Source organism: Leptomonas pyrrhocoris (genome assembly GCF_001293395.1).
Source record: "Leptomonas pyrrhocoris isolate H10 chromosome Unknown, whole genome shotgun sequence".
Lineage (NCBI taxonomy): Eukaryota > Euglenozoa > Kinetoplastea > Trypanosomatida > Trypanosomatidae > Leptomonas > Leptomonas pyrrhocoris.
Genome location: NW_015438383.1, coordinates 309947 through 332953, shown reverse-complemented (window position 1 = coordinate 332953; position 23007 = coordinate 309947). Strand labels below are relative to the sequence as shown.

Genomic DNA, 23007 nt, shown 5'->3' with positions numbered 1-23007 from the left:
GAAAAAAAAATGTTTTGTTTCTTGGGATTACTACCGAAGTGGTAGCTTTCTGTTACAAATCTGCCTCCAAAGCGGGGCGGAATGCGGTCGGGCGAGCAGGAAAAGAAAGAACGAAGAATCATGACAGCTTGTGGAGAGCCGGTTCTAACCTGTGGCGGAGCCGATTGAGGGCATCATGCGAAGGTGGTGCTTTCGACATCACTATCTTTACAAACGCGTCAGCGTCTGACTGGGGCGCTATCGCGTGTTGGCGAGACGGGACGACGAGAACTTTTCAGCAAAGGTAGATTCATGATTTGAGGGCGAGCGGAGTGACGAGGAATCGCGGTAGCCAGCTGCCATTCAATGCGCGGCGCTCAGCAAACGCAGAGCCTCACGCTACTCCCATTTTTTTTTCGTACATCTTGCCAGTCTACCCTGGCCCTGTGTCGCCCGTGGCAATGGTCATGGACGACAACCCTATCGCGCTGGCCTAGCGAGGTGAGAGCGGGTTTAAGGGCATCGGACGAGGTCAACATCTCAACAGCCTGTATGCCTTGATGAAAGAATTATTTTTTGTAACGAACATCAAGGTGGTGTTCTTCTACACCGTTGACCCGAGTAACTCCGTCGACTCACTGTCGAGGAACTTCGGGGAGGATGTACCTGACAGACATGTAGGGCTGCGGGAGGCAAGCGGCATGCTGCTCCCGCGATTGATTCAGACGGCTTGCCCCAGTGTGTGAGAAGCCGTCAAGAATTAGGGGGCTAGGTCTCGCTACCTGATATGAACAACGAAGTGTGACGAACATCTGATACGCTAAAGGCGCGCGCGAAGCGGGCACAAACAGTATGTAGAACTGATCCTTCTCCTCTTCTCTCCTTTCCTTCCAGATAGGTGACAATACTAGTCACGCACGGACAAGGATTAACCTACACCCTACAAATCATCACCTACCAACAGGTCAAACCTTTACATGAGAATTACATAAATTTTTCTTTCTTGGTTTTACAACACACTGTAAATATCAATAGTTAAATACATGCAAAGAAAACAAACTATTCAACAGACTCTACGAAGTGGGTAGCCCGCCTTACGGTTCCCCGCTGGGTGGGCGGGGAGTTCAGGGTTGGGCGGGTGGGAAAAACTAAAAGATGGAAGAACTGCTGAATTCTAGCAGTTGAGAAAGAGAATACAAGAAAAGGGGAAAAGAGAGAGGTAGGATGAATAATTCTTCAGGCTAGGTCATTCTATTCGCAAGCTCCAAGAATAGAAGAATCGAGAGGTGCAAAGAGTCCGAGAGAGATGCATTAGCTGAGACCTGATTCCACCCTCCAAGCTCGCGATGGACCTCCAACATATTATCTATTCACCCCGCGCAGCGTCCCGCTGCCAAACTTACTTCCTACAACGTCAGGGGACGATGGTGCACTGGACTTGGCGATTTCCTCCTTTCCATTTTTTCTAATAGGTAGCACTACTAACGAAGTGGCAAACAAGGGTAGTTGAATTGGTTAAACCCAAGGATCCCTGTCGTGGTGGGCAACCACGGGGGTGGGTGGGTGGAAAAGAAAAAACTCAAAAGTTGTGTGAGAACTTTGGTTCTGCAAGTTCCAAAGATAAGGAGAAGAAGAAGAGCGAGGGAGAGTAGTAGAGGTAGAAATCATGTCATCAGCAAACGTCGGAGCCATTGTTCCTCATCCTCCTCGTATCATTCTTACTCTTTTCATCATTCCATTCTTTTCGTAAACTATCAAAAAAAAAGGGAGCTTTGAGTTCTAGACAGCATCTTAAACAATACACAAAGAGAAAAACCTAAACGAGAAGATTGATGAGCTAAGAAACGCAAAACTGGCAATTTAATCCTCACACTTCCGGATACGAGCACGATAATTTCTTCATGAATTAAATATGGAGCCTTAAAGTAAAGCAAGTAGTCTGCATGTTTAGAGAAGAAAACACACCACGCAGAGAACAAGAATCTGACAGCTAGAAGAACACACGGAGAACATTTTCCCCGTCAAGCAGGTGTCACAATTAGTGTTTCCGATAATACAAGCAGGCAGATCAAGAGAGCGAATAACAAATGGAAAATGAAGACTGACAAACTTCAGCTGATCCTTTCGGAGCGCTCTTTGGATTGAACCATCAAAAGCTGGTTACTCACTGCTTCAATACGATGCGAATGCAAATGGTGAACAACGTGAACAGACATAGAGATCAAAGGTCAAAGACACGAAGAGATGCTGCCTCGTTGAGAGTGATAGCACAGCTTGTAAAGAGGAGCAGCGATCTACAAAACTGTCACATAGATTGTGAGGAAATAATGGATGGAAATAACAGACGACTAACGCGTTTCAGTATTCTGCTTTGCTTTGGAGTCGCTGAGTGGTCAACAGCATACTGACTTATTTGAACTAATCAAAACCGACAACTCCTAAAGTAGAGTCAGTGAAGGCCTTTTTTTTTTTGGAAGCCGGTGCGTGTCTCACATGGCACCGCCTTCCTTCGTACAAGAAGAGAGACAGAGAGATTTGCAGTCGAATTTCCATGCTCTAAAAAGCAACGCACTCTTTGAAAGACACAGAAAAAAAAGTCCCTACACCGAAGCATTTGTTCATTGAAACCGTGGAAGGCAACAAAGCGCGGTAGGATGATCGCAATTGGATAGCTTCGCTTACTGGTTATCCTACTTTACTAAAAGCTGTTTGAAAGCTTAGCTTCTACGGTCAAAACCTGTCGTTCCTACAATCACTGAATCTGACGCAATGACTGCTCAGCATCTTCTTCGTCGCACCACATTTACATTTGTAAACAATCCACAAAGGTATCGGGTAAAGGTCTAAGAAAGCTGGATCATCATCATAAAGCTGTCCTTGGCACAAGAAATGCTGCACTGTTGTGAATAAACCGCTGCGCGACACCTTGAAAATAGCATCAAACCTTTCCCACACTTCCCGCAACGGCTGATAGACTTTTAAGCGTCATTCATTGCTTCTTTTCAGCAGATATCCCTGACTCTCAATAAGCTTCGTGTCGTACCGACCATCAAGTTACGTAAAACAGAGAAAAGAATAAGCAGTTCCTTTCCGCTTTCATTCCACGCCCAAATCCTCCCTCTTGCTTTCATGCTCCACCTCATCTGCTGTTGACAATGTGACGCGTTAAAACTGCGCAAGTGTTCCGTCGAGCACTCCACTTTAGGCAAGGTTCCCTGTCACGTCCACCATATCCTCCATTTTGACACAACACGGAAAGTAGAAACAGAAAACACCACACAAAAGCAGATCTAGAGCTGTCTTTAGAAAGCACGTTTACAGTCGTCGTGTGACGAAACTGTACCTATCGCAGTTCCGGAAAGGAAAACGAAAGAAAAGTCGCAAGATTCTGATCAGAAATTCAGAAAATGTTTGTTCAACATCGCAGCCACACAGATCACAAGAATTTTAAGACGACCTCAGTCACATCCTTCCGTTACACCGTCTGTTCTTGCTACTCTTAACTGCTGTCGTCAAATATCCGTATTTCATGTCCACGGAAAAGTAAGTCTTCTCTTCTCACAAAACGGTAGCACCTAAAGCAATTCATTTTTGCCTCGGCGTCATACTCTCACTGATTTCGCATGAATTAAACATTTTGCATATCGCAATCACCTTTTCAGTTTGTGTAGAACGCAGTTACAGGTGATACCATCATAACACCACATTTTGTCTACTGGTGAATGAAGAAAAAAAAAAGCTAAGCAGCCACACAGTGTCAAATACGAACTTCTCTTAGCAAAACATGTCATCAAGTTAGTGGGAGCATTCAGCCAGGAGCTGTGGATCTTGCATAATATCATCGTCAAATTTCAATCTCTTTTCTTATGCGCTAAAACGTTGACCACCAACAAATAGTACAGGAATAGCAAGGTGCGCTGTTCTCCCAACTTCACACATGCACCATCCTCGCAAACGCCGTTACCTCCGGTACCCGCGATATCCTTTGGCCTTTTAAAGCAACTGTGCCGGTTCCCAGAAACTTACACACCTTGTAAAGATCGCAACAGACGCGTGTAGCTTGTACAGAATAGCTGAAACGTCGAAGGAGTCGTTGGCCTGCTCAACACGATCCTATCAGTAACCTATTTGCCGATACAATGTGATGATCCACACCGCCCAGCAGTGAAGTATGCAGATGGATTCTTTAAGTTTGAATGCGGCAGGATTGGATAACGGAAAGCCTGAGATGAGTAAGTTCAACTATTTCTGCGTTTATTTCCATTTTCACTTTTACGTTTCTCTCTTGCGACAGTTTTCCTTGTTGAGTCTTTATTCTTTTTTTTTGACCTGCCGACCCCAGTCCGCATCGTCCCGCTTTTGAGGCGGTTTGAAGACAAAGACTACCACTTTGTCAGTGGTGATATGGTTGAGCAAAACGGCACACTCAAGGAAGCAAAGCATTTCTCTCGCATTCGCCATTCCATTCTAGCCTAATGAGACCAACCTTGCCTCCACCACGCGGCCGGGACAAACGGCGACCCATGCTGGCGACGAAAAGCGAAAATGCTGTCAGCTTTCTCGCGATACTATCAGAAGTCCCCTCAGTTCATCATAATCCCGCTTTAGCATCCAAACGAAACGAAAAAGGTTCTCATCTCTTCGGCCGTCAACCGCCAGCAGCAAAGACAACGCCCCCAACCTACACTCGAGCAGCGCACCTCAGCCTTCCCCTCTCTCCCCCCCCCCCCGAAATGCTCATCACCACAGCCGACCCCCTTTAAGAACTCAACAAGAAACAGCCTATGCACCACCAGAGAGAAATCTGTACTTGAGAGAGCAGAGTAGATACCGTTACCTGGAAAAAGAAGCATTGTTGGTTGTTTTCTTCCGAGGAAAGATACTAACTGCTCGCACTTCAAAAATGTGGCCTTACCGTTCATGCAAGGGAAACGAGACTCCGTGTCAGTTCAGAACCAGAACGAAAACGGCTCGCCGCAGCTAACGTAACGACCACCCTTGACCCTCAAGTGGCTTCACAGGATTAGCGGTCAATTGCTTCCCGAACAATCCGACGTGGGAATATCCCTTTTGTAATGCCACCCGGTATGGCGCATCGCTGTTGTGAGGCCACGATTCTTTTAGCCGCAGCTTTCACCGCTATGTAGGTGCCCAGACCAATGTATGACACAGCAAGGTGTCGGGAGTGTGTAGCCAGCACTGTGTTGCCTGAGCTGACGGAACCACCTTACCCCGACAACGTCGACCGGGATACAGAAAGAAAGAGGTACTGACACATCACAAGTCACCTTCGCAGCCACCAAGCCTTATTCTCTTTTCCAGGAATCTGACGCAATTGGTCAAACACAACTCGCGTTGCGCTTACACTGCTGTCCGTCAGTAATTTCTCACTGTAGCTTCGTTGGCAACTCTGTCTCAGATGGTGTCACTCGTGGGCTCACTCGGCTCACTGTCAGCAAAACAAGTGTGGAGCAGCGAGAAGCTGATAGCCGCAGTAAACTCGATAGGAGTGCGAAAATGTATGTTGAAGGAAAGAGCATATTGGGCTTCAAGTCTACTTCTAATTACACACCTGAGATTTTTCCTTTCAAGATTGTTCTCTTTGATCATCATTTCTAATGTGACAGCACTTACGGAGCTCTAAAAGTCTTTGTACGGACAGACGCGCATTCTTTCGCTTAGCTGCAAAGGCTTCAGAGATCGCGACACTGACAAGGGTGCCGCCACTTTTTTGTTCCCTGAACATTTTATTCTGCATTTCTTTCGCTAGTGAAAGCTTCTGTCTTCAGGGTTTCGTTTTCTTCTTTGCCTGTTCTTCGTGACTGCCCAATAGCCGCAATTATTGTTGCTGTTTGTACCTCTCACCATCCCCCGGACGCTCCCGTCAAAACAGGACAAGAAGCTTTTTCTTGGAGCTTGCGAATCGAATGACCTACCCTGAGAATTACTCCTCCTAACTCTCTTTTTCCATTTTCCATTTATTGATTTTCTTCACTTCTAGTATTCGGCAGCTTCCCATCTTTTGCTCCTTTGCAACCGCCCTACACTGCACTCTCCGACCACCCAGCGGGGAAGCGTAAGGCGGGCTACCCACTTCGTAAGGCGTGTTGAATTGTCTGTTTGTATTGGAATTGATGTACTTATTGTCGTTGGCAGTGTGTGGTATAAGCGAAAAAGATAACTATATGTTTACACTGAGGAAAAGGATTCGCGTTTTCGCGTCGAGATGTATCGAAAGGTATACCAGTGGCGCGTCAGGTCGGTAGCCTCGTGCGTCTGAACGGTCGTTGCTCTCTCTCTCAGCCACGTGATGCAGTTCCTTGGGACGGCGTTGTGCCTGGTCCTGGTGACCGTGAACGGTGTATCACTGTCGACAGTATGCCGCCTCCTGCCTTGACCCGCTGCTGTACCGGAGTGCGTGCTGTGAACGAGTCGAATTATTTTGGATCTTTAAAATTTGTTCATGCCGTCTTCGGAAAGCGCTGGAGAACCTTTCGGGATACTTGTTTTGGCATTCGTGACCCCTGGAATAAGGAACTGATGCCTGTTGTGTGCTTGAGCTGTGTGCATAGCAGACTGCTCCAAGGAAGTCAAAGACATAGTCCACACGCCGGCAGATCTCTGGTTGCATGCGTGATGTAGTTGTCTGAAAAGTGAGAGATGCAGCTTTCACAACGTACAGCCGATGTTGGAAGTCCTCTTTTGTGATGGCTACTTTCTTCAGTTTCCATGCGCCACGATGGAGATAGCCGCTGCGACCTGCGACGCCTTCTTTCTATGTCATTGCCATGCAAAGATGAAAGCATTTGTCTGCAAGCTGATAAAGCTGGTATTGATAATGATGTGCCGTGGCTGGCCGTGCGGGGTTGCCGCTGTCATTTTTCACTCACGGCTGGTGCAGGGAAGCAAATTGAGGAAGGAGAAGAATCTTTGAAGACGGTTTTGTTCGTCTTTGAAATGGTAAGTTGGCTCCAGGAACTATTTCCTATGTTGACTATTACGTGAGTCCCATGTAGAGCTGTTGCACCGGAAACGCTTTCCGAAGACAGATTTTCCTTTTGCGTTGGTTTACGAGAGGAAAAAAGAGAAAAGCACAAGAAAAGGTCTGGAAAACAAAAGATGGTGGTACCCTTGTCAGGGTCTCGATCGCTGAAGGCTCTGCAACACAGCGAAAAGCTCCGCGTGTGTCGTCTTGTTTATCGGGTGCTCCTACGTGCAAACTTGTTGTTGTGCAAGGAGCTATCTTGGAAACCTATCTAAAAGGTTCCCTCCTTCAACCTTGGAGTCGCAAGCACAAGTTGACGTTCGAGAAAAGCAGAAGGAAACCAGTGGTACGAATTGAGCGAGCAACCGGAAGAGGGGGAGAGGGGGAAGGAAAGAAGGGGACGAGAGCAAAGATTTCGGGGCGAACGTTCATGGCGTCGCTGAGTGGACCATTTTTGGTTTATATTCTTTTTTCTAAGTTTAGCGAGTTGAGATGTGGCAGGAGGTAGCATCTTCGCATGCAGTGTTTTGCGGCGCGTGTCCGTGTTTCAGCTCAAAGGCACATGGCCGGTCCTAAGTGGGTCCCGTGTAACTTGTTGGTCGTCCGAGCTTGAACTCGGGTACCAACGGTGGTGGATGTTCGGTGACAGCTTTCACGCAAGACTTCTCTTCCACGGACAGAGTAGTAGCGAACAGATATAGTTAAGATCGTCTTTATTGTTGTTATGAGCTGGGACAACTCTTACTGTTTTTGGAGTAGCGGCCGTGAAGAAGCGACCTGCTTCGCTTGTACATTGACGTGACTTCTCGGAAACTGTGGCGATGCAAACCCGTCGCAACGGTCACCTTCGGCAGCTTTGAATAGGAAACTAGGACTGTGTTGTACCTTGAAGACGCGGAAACGTGTGCGATAAGCAGACGAGAGTGCTGATACGCGCGATTTTTCCTGCTTCGCGTCTTCTTTCAACGTGTTGTAGTGTGTGATACCTCTTTCATCTGTGTTGAATCACCAGTCGCTGTGCTCATCAACTGGGCAGTCTCACTCTGACAGCAAGGCAAGACTGTGTGTTGGTCTTGCTTTGAATTCTGCTATGACTGAGGATATCTCTGTCTTTCCGGCAGCTGTACTTTTGCTGCTTAGCAATCATTCGTGATGTTACTGATGTGTGAGGCTGAATGCAACTGCTTTGTCTCTCATTGACATGCACGTTGGCCTTTGACGAAGATGTTAGAGCGGCGGCAACAGCTGATAATCCTATTCCATAGACGTGTGCGGAGTGGAGTAAACCAATAATGGAAGCGGTCAGACTTGTTTTTCTTCGTTGTGAAGCACAAAAATGGTTCCCATTGACAAGTGACAAGTGGCTTAGAAAGAGTCTTTTCGCATTTGGAAAGCACGGACAGAGTTTTTAAATGCCTCAAGAGCATCTGATACCTTCCCAGTCGGTTTATTGTGGTACCTCACAAGACGCCTTGTCATCATCACTGCTCAATACGCGGAGGCTTCACATTTTCTCTTCCTCCTCCTTCAGTTCTTGAAGGCGCTTGAGAATGTTCTCACTGCCGAAGTTGAAATTTGATTTCGACTCAACCAACTTTTCGGCTGGCGTACACTGAGAGTACGTTAAGGTCATCATTTTTTGACTCCTTACGCTGAGGGTGGATTCTTTCTAAAGTAAACAAGAGAGAATTGGTGGCTACTTTGCACGAGGGGTCCAAGGGAAGATAACGTGAGCCATTAGATGGATCTCGCCGTACGGAGCCACCGTAGAAAATGTACCATATATTTTCTATTTATCTAGGAAAGTCCTGCTTTGAACCCAAGAGAAACCTTTTCTGAGGTCGATGGCGGCATCCGAGAAAATAACCCTCACGGGAATACGCAGAGAAAGCAAAGATGAACTTCAATAAATTCGCTGAAAACTATGAAACCTAATGGTGACCAGAGGTCAGATGCTGTCGATGTAGACTACGAGTGTTTCTTTTCTTTCTCATCTCTATGTGCATCATTTCGTCGCCGCGTCTTAACGGAAGTGAAACTTACAATGTATGTACTCCACCTCGAACGAAGGCAACAGAATCACTAGTTGAGGAACTGTGTAAAGCTCTTTACAAGCAGGGTTTATCATTCTGTTTGCGTGAGCTTATTGATCTGCTGCATACCTAACCCTTCGCGTCCCACAGGACTGCAGGAGCATCTACTTCTATCCTCTTAACATTGAGAGGTTCACTCGTCTGTCCGTTTTTTGGCTGTGGGACTAGATCGCATACGTTAGTCACCAGCTTTTTTAATAACCGGAAAACAGTGTACACTACTTCGAAAAGAAAAGTGACGTTAGGAGGAAAGTGTCGCTGAGTGTAAACAGGAATGGGGTGATGCGGTACGTCGCGTGCGTCGAGTTTTTTGTCACGTAGGCATAGTGGTTTCGTAAGAAGACGATATCTAAAAGCCACGCTTTTCAACATGAGCACTGCCAAAGCGTAGGGTCAGATGATAATTCATTCATTCATTCACTCAGACTGAAAGATTAACAGCTCACTGCCACTAACACCAACACTGTCTTCATCAAATTTGTGAGATCGGAGTGTTCAGGCCGGCGCTTTCCATCTTTGTCGCAAACGTCAATGCTGCTTATAAAATGATTTTTCTAGCTCCCTCTACTTTGCGTTGCTTCCTTTCCTTGCGTTGTTTCTTCGCCCTTTCCCTTTTTTTTTCTGGCCTGCTCTTCGACATTCCTTCTACTTCAATGAATGGCACTGCTCGATTTAGAAAAAGAGCACGGTGGTGATTTCACGATAGTATCACTGTAACAGGCACTGTATAGGTCTGAAGACTCTAGCCATTTGAAATAAACCCCAGGGTGCTACACAAGTGCTTTTCTTTGATCCACTGCTGCAGTTTGTCGAAAGCGTTCCCTGCGATTTGTCTTGCCGTCCTTTAGAATCTGGTTTAACAAGAGCAGAAGCTTGTCGGCGCGCAAACAGCAGACAGGAATAATCAATTCGTTTAATATCCACGCGTCTCGTAGAATAACTAGGTGTCAGCAACGCACCGAAAAACCTTTTCTGTATATTATTTCTTCTTCTTTATCTTCTCTTTTCATCGGTAGCTGCTTTTCTTTGCTTGTTCATCCTCCAATAACCCGGAATCAGCAGGTTGCGTGTGTTGTGCAACAAAATTATAGCTTGATGAATTGAATCGCTCGCTAATAATTGGGACGAATCAACAACCTGACCCACCTGTCGTGGTGCCAGTAAGTGACGTGCAATGTCGAATTCAGCATCTTCTACGAAAGTCGAAAACGCAGAGGGGACAGCGGCACTTACAAAAGCCACAGATTTCCGTCACGATTCAACAAAGAAACCTGCGAAACGTTACTCAATCGCAGAAAGTGGAAAAACGGGCGGCGGGCTTCTAGAAAAGGCTGTTTCAGCATCTGGAAGACGAAGCCCTATTCGGAGTAGAATTGCTGTGGTTCAAAGCCGTCGTGTGCCTTCCCGTATGGATAGTCAGCCCCAAGTAGTGACCGGCAACGGGAACTGCGTCCCGGCCGGCGGAAACGAAAAACTGACACAACCTCAAGGCTCTGGTATCCGTCCTCTTAGTCCATTAGACAGCCTCAATGGGACAGCCGCTCCACACGAAGGTCGGTTTAAGGTTAAGAAATCGAATGCGCTGCACAAAGCGTCTGGATCGGCGAAAGCGACAGATGGCGAAGCATCTTCGGACTCACCCGCGTTCGAGGATGAAAACCGCTTTGATAGGCACCCCAACGGCTCAAACACTGCAAAATCGCCCGACGCAGCGGGTCAGTCAAACCGACTCAATGCCGCTGATCGCCCTTCTCGGCTAAGTGGAGATAATGCTGCGCAACAACATCTGGGTGGACCCCTGCGACCAACGAAGCCTCCAGCTCAACAGCTTCGGCAGCTTTCCGCAAGCAAAGAAGGAGCCCGTGGTGGCAACGCCGATCCTTTGCCTAATGCAGACGTTCTAAAGAGCTTACCTCCGATTCAGGCCACCGATCAGGAGCCACGTATCGCGAAGCAATCCGATGGAACTGAGCACAGAAGCAGCGGCGAGGCAAGAGGAAGCGGACCACGCCCTTCTGTGACGCGCACCGGAAACGTTCTAGACACGCACGGGGCGCCTGGCGACGCTATCACAACGGACACCCGTGGTAGCATTAGCCGCAGCCGTCGTAGTGCTCAGGTGCTGCGTGGTTTTATTGGAAACAGCGACAAGAGGCAAGGAGGCGTTCCGGGGCGACTATCGAACGGCTCAGGAGTTCCCAACAACAGAGTTAGCATCAGCGAAGTTAATCCGTTGCATCACGCGAGCCACATGAGTGCGCTGAGCGAGGGTGATGGAAACGCCGAGATGCCGTATCACAGTAGTTACGATTATGAAGATGGATCCTCGCTTACGCAAAGCAGCGCTACTGAAATCGAGGTGCGCGCCGATGATTTGCATCCGTACGCTGATGACGGAGGAGATACTTTTTGCGACGAGCAGTCCTTTGCCAATCGCCGCGGAGAACTAGAGTGGCTGCGGACGCCGTCTCTCTTTTACTTTTTTGCGAACGTTATTAAGTGGAATGAGTTACAGTTACAACGAAGAGAGTTCATGAGCTTATTGCAGGCCCGTCAACAACAGGGCAGCCAGGCGTCAGTTTCAATCGTCTCCATCTGGACGCAACACCGTGAGCGTGAATTGCGGACATTGGAAGCCAATATCAGTTTCTCTGCATTCGAGCTAGAAGGGGTATATTTGAACCGATTGCTGATGCGCTGGTCGAAGCCAAAGCTGCGCTCACTCGTTGCAGACGTCGTAGCTACGTGGAAAAAAGAGGGGCCAAGCAGCGCGAAGTTCGACCGCGTGTCGTCGCGCCTGTTCGATGCGATCTCTAGCGAAGAGGCTTGCCAGCTTCGCTGCACGTGGGTGTTCCGTATGCGACAGTGGCTGGGGCTGCCGCAGCATCGCTGGATTGTGACTGGGATGCTTATTGCGTGCTTTGTTGTGGCGATTCTTTGTATTGTTTTCCTCGCGGTGTTTGGGCGCGCCCACGAAGTGGTCTGCATCGTGCTTTCCGCAGTGCTGGGCGTCGCCGTTGTTGTGATGTACGTTTTGGCGCTGTTCATCCTCCACAACAACACTTACACGTCGGCTGCCGCGACCTACTTCCGCGAGGTCGTGGTGCGTGCTGCGCAGCAACGGATGGAAAAAGAAGAGCTGGAGGAAGGGGACAGCCTTACTGGTGTGAACAGCTATGTTCAAGGGAACGAAGAGAAATACGGTGGACCACGCGGCCGTGGCATGGGAGGACTGGCGAACAGCGACGACGCGGACGCGCGGAGCGACTACACCACAGAGCAGACCTCGCTGGCGGTGCGAAATTTGCGAGCCCTGACGGAGGGCAACGCCCACCCTGCAGGCCCTGGAGCACAGTACTACCGCATTCCGGATAACCTTTCCGGGGAGCGACGCGGGTCGGGCACGGCAGCAGGTGGGTACTACGATGACGACATGACCCTCACCGACGATAACGCGCCCTCGCTCACGAGCAGACCTCCACAGGCTGGCGACGGCGCGAAGCAGAAGCAGGACTTGGATCGTGACAACACATTGTTGCTGAGTAATGCTACGTACGAACAGCACCAAAAGTACCTGAAACAGCGGCAGTCCCTTCTGGTCCAGGAGACGATGAGCTCGTCAAAAGTTCGCAACGACGGGGCAGACGCGACAAGAGAGGACCGCTTTGAGGGTCACACGAACGGCAAGGAGCACGTGAGTGGGAGTAGCGGAGGTATGCGAGACGGCGCCAAGGGAGCTGACGGTGGTGTTAACGGGTCGACAGGCCAGCAGCAGCTTGCGAATCTTCCAGACAAGGTGAACATCACCGCTCTCATCTACTGCGACAACGCAAACCTGCTTTCGGAGGTCGCGCCGTCGCTGTGGGATCGGATGTTCATACTGCTGCGCGTCGCCGACCTGCACGCCCTCGACAGCTCCTTCAAGCACGGTTCCGAGCGCTTTAAGGTGATTCTTATCCACGCGGCGGATGCGCCGGACGGGTCGGAGGTGTTGCACACAGCGCTGACGTGGCTGCAGGTGGAGCGCCGCCCCGTCTTTTTCATTTCACGCCAAGCCAACGGCTACCCTTATCAGGTACCTCCCTCTGCTCGTCTCAAGGTGCCCTTCACTTCCACCGCCATCAACACCTTGTTCCTCGCCGGTCTCGGTGTGGAGGCAGAGCTCGGCGGCGTCTCTTTCCCTGCGCTCATGCAGCAAGAGCAGTCGCCTTCGCAGCCCTTTCAAGCGCCGCCGTACGTGCTCGGCCGGCGACTGGGCGGTGGCGCCTTTGGGAACGTGTTCGAGGCCGAAATGGAGCAAACCGGTGCGAAGTGCGCGGTGAAGCGCATGTACCTGAAGGAGGACTCTGACGACGGGGGCCAGGAAGCGCAGGGCGGGCACAGCAACATCACGGCAAACACCTCCGCTCGTGGCTCCGCCAATGGAGAGGCGAAGGCGGCGCCCGGTGCGGCGTGCCACCCGGCCGCCCCGAAAACCGGCGAGGCGGCTGACGAAAGCACGAGCAAGCCTGATGCCGACTGTGGCACCACCGGAGTCGGGTCTCAGCTACGCGAGATCGCGCAGGAGGTGGAGATTATGAGCTCCCTGCAGCACCCGAGCATCGTCCGCTACTACTTCTGCGAGCGCGACGACAACTGCATCTCGATCTTCATGGAGCTCTGCACCGGCGGCTCCCTCAGCTCGTTGATACACAGCGGCAAGCTGGTGAACCCGCCGGAGGTCAAGCTTGTGTTGCGTGAGATTATCAGCGCCGTGGCTTACCTGCACAGCCTGCGCATCGTGCATCGCGACTTGAAGCCGGACAACGTGCTATTTCGTCTCGGGCACGTCAAGATCACCGACTTCGGCACCGCCGTGCACAAACACGGTGGCGACCTGCGTCTCATTAAAGGCACCTTTGCGTACATGGCTCCCGAGACGTTGGTGGGCGAGCCGTACGGCAGCGCGTGCGATGTGTGGTCGATTGGGTGTATCGCGGCGGAGATACTGTCTGTGGACCTCCCCCAGCACGCACTGGGTCTCCCCGCGATGTGCGAGTACTACCGGAACATGGAGAATGACAGCACGCTGCCCATCGAGTGCGACGTGCCCGGGGTGCGGGACTTCCTCCTCGCCTGCCTGCGTCGCAACCCCAACGAGCGCAGCACCGCGGCGGAGCTCTTCTACCACCCCATTTTGCAGGCCAGAGACGCATCGATTCAGTCGTGGATGCAGAAGGTTGTGGAGCAGCGTCGGCACCGGCACATCCTGCAGCACAAAATGTCACACCGCATTGGTCCCGGTGGTCGGGGCAGCGGGGTGCCGGGCAGTGCACACGCCCGACCCAACTCACCACACAGAAGTGATAGAGTAGGAGGGGATGGTGGTGACGGCTTCGATCTCAGTTCGGGCAACGGAAGCGTCATCTCTCTTGACTCGTCACAGCTGACGGAGCATGACGAACACGCGGGCTCTGTGCTCACTCAGGAGACTAAATGAAGTGCTTTGTTTCCTCTATGTCTCCCTTTTTTTTTAACTCTTTTCCTCTCGACTCAAACACTCTTCCTCTTACTCTGCGCATTTGTGGCGTCTGTCGGGGTAGACGAGGCAGCGAGCGTGGCATTGGCACGCCCTCCAGTTTAGATTCATGGGAAGGGTAGCGGATGCGTATTTCTATACACGTATCAATGGATCGCTTCGTCTTTTTTTCCCCCTTTTTTCTCTACTCCTTGACCGCGCGTCGGGTTGATACGCAGGTGTCACTGTGTCACGTGAGCCGATGCAGTCTTTTATATTGTCTATTGTGCACTGATGGTTTCGTATATGCTTTATTGTTTAATAACAGTTTGTTGCGACGGCGGGAAGAGCTTCGTAGCGTTGATGCAGAAGGAAGTTGACAGAATATTATTATTATTATTGCTGAGTTCCTTTTTCCTGCCTTTTTTTTCTGCCATTTTTTACCTTGTTCGTAAAGCCGTAGATTGGTTTTTATTTTTGGTTGTTTTGGTTGCTTCTTTCGTGTTCTGATGTGCGATCGTATGCAGATTTTTCTTTTTTCCTTTTTCATATTATATTGAGTCGGCTTCAGCGCGCCGCCTGCTACACACCGCCTTTCTTCCTTCTTCCCGTCTCTCTCTTTTTCTTCTTCTAAAGTGTTCCTCTTCTCTTGTACTCTCTCGTTGCTACAAATTAACCTCCGTATTGAAAAGAAAAAAAGAAAGAGTCCCGCCTGCTTCTTTTTGGTTTTCATTTTGTTATTCCGTTCATGATGTATGTTGCAGTGATAAGTATTCCCTCACTCCTTCCTTCTCTTTTTTCCTTTTTTTTTTACAGGTGCGGAAGTTTCTTTTCCTTTCTTGTTTTCCCCTTTCCCTTTCTCTTCTCTTCTCTTCCTCTTCTGGTGACGTATTGAAACGCCGACATTCGTTCAAAAGTGTTGCATTCAAAAAAAGCGTTTTTTTCTTCTTCTTTTCTTTCTTCTTTTTTTTTGACAATAATATTAATGAAATGAGAAGACACCTTTAAAGTCTTCCTGTTATCCATTTCTTCACGTAAATTGACGTGACCCCGGCCTTTTCTGTCTCGCTCTGCTGCATTGTTCAACGGTGGCGATGGAGCATGCACTTTACTACGCAACTGCCGTTGCGCTTTCGAGGAAAACACTAAAAAGAAATGTGAATGGAATTCATGCGAAATTCCGTCGCAAAAAACAAATCGATAAACAACAAGAAAACAATCGAGGAAGCGCGCGGGGAGACATCGTTAAAGGGTCTAATGAACATTCTTTTCTTTCCCTTTTTTTTTGAACTTTAATGAAATGTACGAGCAGTACGCTGAAGATCTTATTTTGCTGCTGACTGTAATTCGTTGTCAAGTATTGTAAAAAAAATGTTTACTATTATCGTTACTATTAACGTTATTGAGCCTTCCTCTTCGATCTTGGATTCTTCTTTTTTTTTCTTTTTTCCTGCATTCTACGTGTGATGATGGCTTCTTTTTTCTGGTGGTTGCTCTACTCTTTGGTTTTGTTGTTGTTGGGCTCGCTCTCCTCATGTATGCAAGGTAGATAAATGCCGTGAAGGCCTTATCGCATACACACACATATGTATCAGAAAATGCAAATATATGTTTTTTTTTTCTTCTTTCTTTCCACTCAGTGGATGTGTGGATGTGTGCGTGCGTGCGTGTGTGTGTGTGTGCGGTGGCGTCCGCGTGTGTGCTCTTTGCAATCCTCACAGCGGGTGCTTGCGTGACCTCACCTCCTGCTCTTTCAAATCGTCTCTCATATTTCTGGTTTTTTCCCTCTTTCCTTTCCTGTCTGTTTTTACCGTCCTATTCGTCTGTATGTGTGTATGTGTGTTGGAGCGCGCTGAACTTTGCATTTGTAGCGGTGAGGCTTTTTATTTTTCTGTGCGAATTATGTCAGCAACTTTGCTCCGCTTCTTTTGGGTGTTTTCTCTTCTTATTTCTTTGCCAATTTCCGTATTAAAACCCTCCCAGAATAGAACCTCCATAGCTGCGCTTTCTACTTTTCTTCTCCACAATGAATGCGATATCCAAAGGTAGCAGTATAAACGAAATCAACCGACTAGGCAGCATTGACTTCTTCTCTTTTTCACAGTGGCCGCTGCATCTCCTCAGAGAGGCGTGTGCCTCACACAGCAGGAGATCTTTCAGCAACCCGACGCCTGTGGAGCTGTCGAGCATCCTAAGCCCCCTTCTCGCATGCTCCGCCTTTCCTGATAAGGGATGACAGCTTGGGAAGAGAGGGGCAGGACTTCTTTCCAAACCTCTTTTAGTTTCTTCCGCAAATGCGAAGGTACGATCTTCCAGCGCGTGCGTGCTCTCTCTTTTTTTTTTCTTTTAACTCTCCACCTTCTTCGCTCTCTCTCTCACTTCATCCGCTGTGCTTACCGCTTCATCGTGTAACTCCGTGCTGGAGCTTCCTCACGTATTCACACTCACCGATATACAAATCGGTGCCGTTCCCCCCTCCTCCCTCTCCCCAGAGCACATAGGCAGACAAGCAGACAAACCACTATACACAAAGCGGGCCTCATCGCTTGTGACGTATGCGAAACGTGTCAACTCGCCAGGTCTTGCACGAATAACACTGGCTAAGAAGGAACGCCGCATTGTGGCCTCGTCTTGAGAAATTCTGTTCCACTGTCATCAACAGCTGACACACGTACACACACACACACACATACAAAAGGCTACTACAGCAGCGCAAAGAAGACCGCTTCTCCTGCGTTTGACCTCGTGCAAATCTGCAGGGCTGCTCGTGGCACGTTTGAGCTGGCTGTGAGAACGCCTGCGTTCATCTTACACTCGCCGTTTCAAAGGGCCATATACTTCTTAAAAGAATATTGTTTACTTTATTATTATTGAAAATTCCCTATGCACTTCAACATAATGCAGAGCGCGCACGGATCGTCTTCCAAACGAGAGGGACTGCCAAGCGGAGGGGTGACACAATGGGCAGGAGCCCCCGCTTTTAACAACAGTGAGCCGCGCTTTCTCCCTTCTGCGAGCGAAGGCCTTCTACGGACACCAGCGGCCGACAGTCGAACCGCAACGGCAGCGGCAGCATCCGCAGCAACAAGGACAGCCTCCACAAGGAAAGCAGGAGCGGCGGTGCCTATTGGTGGCCTCGCTCTGCCCAGCGCCGTCGATCTCATCGAGCGCAGCGCGTTTCTCTACGGACTTCTGCACTCCGATCGTCTTGTGTACGACGTGCACGACGCCATCGCCACGTTAACCGCTGCGGCAGGGGGCACGGTGGCGGGGGAGGACATCAACGCTGATGAGCGCCGGCGTGCCTGCGGCCGCGTCAGCGGAGGGTCGGTGCTCTCCGGCGTCTTCTATTTTCCGTCGCAGGCCCCGTGGCCTGAGATGCCGTGGCGGCCAACGTACAAGTCCGCGGTCCTGCTGTGCGTCTTCGTGTCGGTGGCGGCGTGTCGGCGGGCCATCGCACGGCTGAGCGAGGTGGCAATGCCGGTGCGCGGCGGGACCGGCGTGAAAGTCGTGCAGGTTCCATTGCTCACTCCTTCTTCGTCCTCGTCTTGTTGTGCACCGTCCAGGGTGTTCTCGCCGAGCATGGTGCTGCGTCCTGCCAGCGAGTACACGTTCAGTCCCGAAAGTGTGGACACGGCGCTGCTGACGTTTCTGACGGCCCCGCAGCTGGCGGAGTTGCTGCTGCGTCGACGTCGCATGCAGGCGCCCCTCGAGCGTGGCGTGACGGACAACACAAGCAGCAGCCGCAACGACCGGGTGGAGGACATGCTGGCCTACGTCCGCGCCAACCCACCGTCGTCGCGTCTGAGCAGCTCGGCGGCACGCCTCTACGCCGCACTATTAAGTCCACAGAGCACGTACAGCGTGGACTGGGCCGCCGCACAGGTCGCCGTGAACCGCGGCGACGGGACCGTCGTGCCGGAGATGGCGGTGGTAGAGCCGTGGGTGGGCGGCGGTGGCGGCCTGGAGGACCGCAACGAAGCCCTGCGAGAGCAGGACCGGCGTGGTGGCGGCGGTGGCCCGACGTCGGAGGCGGCTGGATCGGGGAGGGGCGGCGTCGACGGGGGACGGCCCTCCGATCCGCAGCTGCCGTGGGACGCGCGCACAGGCGCCTCCAATGATTTTCTGCCTGTGACGCTGCAGGAGGAGGATTACCGGAAGCGGTACGGCGTGACGCCGCAGGGACGACTGAGCGGCGGTGGCGGCGGGGGCGGCAGCGGTAGCGGCGATCGCCGAGACAGCAGTGAGAGGCTTGCGGGGATGATGCCGTCTCGCAGCTCCGTCTACCTCGGTGCCCGGCAGCTCCTGCGCGGTGCATCGTGGATCTTGTGTCGCCTGCGCGATGGACTGATGGAGGAAGAGGCCCCGCTGCTCACCGGCGCCAGCGGCACGTCATCGTCATCGTCATCGTCTGCTGCTGCTGCTGCTGCTGGCCTCGCTGCCTTGCCCATCCCTCCCGCTCTGCCGCGAAACGCGCCCTACTCTACCAGCCCGTCATTTACCGGCGCGACAACGCTGCAGAGCGAGCGCGGCCGCGGGGAACCGCCTCGGCAGCGATACCGCACCGAGGACGGCGACACGCGTGCGCGGCAGGTCGGGACTGCGATGGTCATTCCGCGCTACAACGCCGTCGGCACGGCGCTGTCGTGGATGCCGGGATTTCAGCACATCGGCCGCCTCTTCGTGACGTCCACGACGGTGCTGACGCCGGAGGGGGCGGCCGCCCCGCGTGTTGTCGACGGTACGCAGCGTTCGTCGCGTCGTCGACGACGGGAAGAGCAGGAGGTGGCGTCGGCGGACAACGGTGACGCCAACCCAGCGTGGGAGTCGCTCGTTATGCAGCGCTACGCGGACGCCGCAGCGGAGCGGACGCGGACTTCGCAGGCGCTGCCGCCGGTGGCGCCGGCGTCGTCATCCTCGCTGCACGACTCCGTGCTGTCGTGGATGTCGCCGGCTCGCGGCCCCGGTTGGACGACGTCGTCGTGGCCGTCGGCGGAGATGCTGCAATCGAAGCCGGCGGTGGAGGGGGGGGTGGTGGCCGCCGCCCCACCGCACGGGGCACAGGCAGCCGCCCTCGCCCGGACGTCCGCCCGCACGGCGGAGGTACCGTTGCCGCGTGCGACGGCGCGGAGAAGTTCGTCTGGATTAGACTCTCTCTCCGCATCCGCCATTGTCGCCAACGTCTCTTCCTCCTCTTCCTATGCGCACCAGGCAGAGGGAAATGCGATGCGGCTCCCCACCACCGCCTCAACCGTCCCTTCGTCGTTTGACGGGACTGGCGGCGACCGGTCTGCGCTGAGCCACGCCAGCAGCTCCAGGCGCGGCGGGTGTATTAAAGTGGAAGGCGTACACGCGTCTGCGCCGCGTCTGCGCAACGATGTCGCCGATGATGACGCCTCATTTCTAGCGCACCACCGCCGGCGTCATGGGTCGGCGCAGGCACGGCGGGAGGGTGTGTCTACCGCAACTCCATCTGACGGGCTCGCCACGGATGCGACGTGGCACGCAGCAACAGCCGGAGCACACGCGCGACCGTCGCTCGCCGAGGGGCTTCGCACGTTCACGCGAGAGGCGCGCGAGATAGAGGTGGCGTCATCCGCAGCGCACACGCCTCTCGGGGCGGCTCAACGCGTAAAAGGCGCCGTGGACCCAAGCGTGAAGGCGCCCGCTGCCGCTGCTGACCTCGCCGCGCGTTCCTCGCGGCGAACCGTCAGCTTCGCGCTTCCCAATGAAACATCGCACAACTGACAAGAAAAGCGCAGAAGTCTCTTTTCCTTTCTTCCTTTCTTCCTTTTCTTTCTTTTCTCGTTTTTTAATAGACGTTCCGTCCCGGACAGAGAGCGCGGGTGCTCTCTGTTCCTTTTTATGTTTGGCTGTGCGTGTATTTGATGAGGTTAGATGCGTTGTGCGTCGCATATATATATATATATGCTAGTACGATCAGAGAAACAAAAGCAAACAACTAGTAAACCAGAAATAGAGCTGCGAGGTCTTAATGCGAAGAAAAGCATTCCGAGCCACTGGAGCAAGTGGTGTGGCATCACGTAAAAAGCAAACTCGCGTGTATATATATATATATTTGTTTATGCGTATCTCGTGTGCTGCCGAGCAGCGAAGGTGTCAGGGCCGGAAGGAATGCAACGTCGTTGTAATGACAAGAAGAAGAAGGCCACCACCGACGAGGGAATAAAAATGGGCGTAAAAAAGGCCGTTCGATGATGAACGCCGGTGGCGGAAAAATATATATTTGTTGCTGTGTGTTGCAGATGACAAACGAAGGGAAGAAGAAAGAAAACGAGAACGGGAGGCGTCTCCATCAGTCAGAGATCTTTGTTTTTCCATGCTCCTTCCTTTGAGAGGAGCGAACGGAAGTGATACGGACGGCACGCAATGCTAAAGAAGGACATAAAACATATAAGAACGCCTTTTTTTTATTTGTTTATTCTTCTGCCCCTTCACCTGTTTGTTTTCACCACCTCTCCTGTTTAACCCGCTCCTCGGCTTCTTTCCCTGCCGGTGTTGTGCGGCCACTTCGGCTCACTACGTTGGCGTTTCGTGCTGCCATGCCACTTCACACACACACCAAAACAACAACAACAACATAATACCATTCCGAAGTCTCTCTCATTCCCTTTGCTCTCCCCCCTTCCCCCACAGTCGATCTCAGCGGCACCTCTCCCCCGTTGCGTCACCAAGAAGTGTACAGTGCGCAAATACAACACCAAACAGGAAAGAACTCACTCACTCACACTCACACACACGACTGTAAACAGGCGTTGCCAGGATCGAATAGAACTCAACATTTTATTTATTCTGATTTCTTTTTTTGACCTCCTACCTCAAAAAAACCAGAGCAATAACACAGCCATGCCGAACGTTATCGTCACCTGCGTCTTCAACCCGCCGACGATCTCGATCCAAGGGACGAGTATCCGCCAGGATACCATCGAGGCTCTGCAGCGCGCCCTGCCGAAGCAGACAACGACGAGTCTGCCAAGTCAGCGTCCTGGCGAGTCGGCGAAGTTTCTGCTGACGAACGGCGGCGGCAGCAGGGGTGCGGAGGGGTCGGCGCCGCACGGTGCGACGGGCGGCCGCATCGAGGACGTGGCCGACACGGAGGGCCGCGACAACGTCCGGGACGGCGCGGCTAAGACGACGGACGAGGTCGCGGACAACGACAAGGGCTACAAGAGCTGGCGGATTGACCTGGGCCAGCACTACTGCGACCAGAAGGGCCGGTCGATGATCTTTCTGGTGATCATGGAGGCCTTGGAGGAGGAGGGCTTTGCGCTGCGTGGCACCCACACGGTAGTGACGGAGAAGGAGAAGGACGTGACGCGGCTCATCTTTGCTCGTGCATAGTGAAGTGGACTCGGGTTTGAAAAGATTCGTGGGTTTTTTGCGTCTGGTGCCGCCTTCTTTTTCATCTCCTTCTCCTCCTCTCTGTCTCACTCTGCGTGCGGGTGTGTGTATGCTGGGGCAGTGTTTGAGTGAGCGGAGATGGTGAAGGTCGAGGAGAGGAGGCTCCCCCCTTCCCTCCCCACGTACGCTCACTTTTCATTTCTCTCCTCTTCTGTGCTTTTTTTTTCTTTGATGTACATGCATGGATAAACACCGGCGTGTGTGAAGGCGCCAGCAGTGCAAAGATCTATCGTGGGCAAACCGCGCCGAAGATGGACGAATGTCACCACCACCTTTGATCGTAGCAGGGCTCTCTTATCGGTGATGCGCCTCTCTCTTTTCTTTTATATATTTCTATTCCTATTTCCTCTTTTACGTTTTGGCTGTCTTCTGCGTCAATACTTTTGCCACGTCGCCCTTCTTCGAGGGAGAAGGAGGGCGGGAGGGGAGGGGATTCCTTTGGTCTTCTCCTTCGACGCACAACTCCCCTCTCTTCTTCCTCCTCCTCCCCCTCCTCCCCCTGAAAGTTAATGAAGAGCACGCTGAATGACACGATTTAAAGCGTTGAATGTAACTATGTACAAATAATGCCTCTCTGTTTTTCTTCTTCTTCTAAAGCTCTTTGTATTCGTGTTGAAGCGTGGCGCGAGACATAAAGGAAGCAATTAATACATATATATATATATATTATGGATGCGGATAGAGAAGGGAAAACGGAAGCCGGTTTTTATGCGCCTTGTGCGGCGCGGTTGCCGTGAAGCAGACGGAGCAACTCAGTGATAACGGGGAAGAATAGTAGTACTACTAGTAAAATCACACACGCATTTTTCTGTTTGTTTTGTGTGTGAGTGTATAAGGAAAAGGGTGTGTGTATCCTGCGTGAGGTGTACGCACAGCAGCTCTTTGCAGGGTTCTTGTCCTATTGAATGCGTAAAATCTGCTTTCCTTTTTCTTTTATATGCACCTTTGTTATGGCAATTGATCATCGTCATCTTCACCTTATCCTCCCCCCTCTCGTTCGCAACCTTTTGGTTTCCTTCTTTCACGTACTT

The 23007-nt window shown here is 51.5% G+C and overlaps 3 protein-coding genes across 7 annotated transcripts; all 3 read left to right on the top strand.

The window, feature by feature from the left end:
* Positions 1 to 9732: 9732 nt before the first annotated feature.
* On the top strand, positions 9733 to 14536 carry ABB37_08938 (putative protein kinase; the record flags this gene model as incomplete). The annotated part of the gene is made up of 1 exon (XM_015808130.1): positions 9733 to 14536. Exon 1 carries the CDS (start codon positions 10232 to 10234, stop codon positions 14534 to 14536), a length of 4305 nt encoding a protein of 1434 aa, XP_015653415.1. The 5' UTR covers positions 9733 to 10231.
* Positions 14537 to 16978: 2442 nt separating this feature from the next.
* ABB37_08937 (hypothetical protein) lies at positions 16979 to 20302 on the top strand (the record flags this gene model as incomplete). 3 transcript variants are annotated; one of them, XM_015808129.1, is made up of 1 exon in its annotated part: positions 16979 to 20302. In XM_015808129.1, exon 1 carries the CDS (start codon positions 17453 to 17455, stop codon positions 20300 to 20302), a length of 2850 nt encoding a protein of 949 aa, XP_015653414.1. In that variant the 5' UTR covers positions 16979 to 17452. The 3 variants fall into 3 exon arrangements, with proteins under 3 accessions (XP_015653414.1, XP_015653413.1, XP_015653412.1); XM_015808128.1 differs by having other exon boundaries at positions 17046 to 20302; XM_015808127.1 differs by having other exon boundaries at positions 17055 to 20302.
* An 869-nt stretch (positions 20303 to 21171) lies between these two features.
* On the top strand, positions 21172 to 21916 carry ABB37_08936 (hypothetical protein; the record flags this gene model as incomplete). 3 transcript variants are annotated; one of them, XM_015808126.1, is made up of 1 exon in its annotated part: positions 21172 to 21916. In XM_015808126.1, the coding sequence occupies exon 1, from the start codon at positions 21422 to 21424 to the stop codon at positions 21914 to 21916; it is 495 nt and encodes a 164-aa protein (XP_015653411.1). In that variant the 5' UTR covers positions 21172 to 21421. The 3 variants fall into 3 exon arrangements, with proteins under 3 accessions (XP_015653411.1, XP_015653410.1, XP_015653409.1); XM_015808125.1 differs by having other exon boundaries at positions 21211 to 21916; XM_015808124.1 differs by having other exon boundaries at positions 21221 to 21916.
* Between the last annotated feature and the right edge of the window lie 1091 nt (positions 21917 to 23007).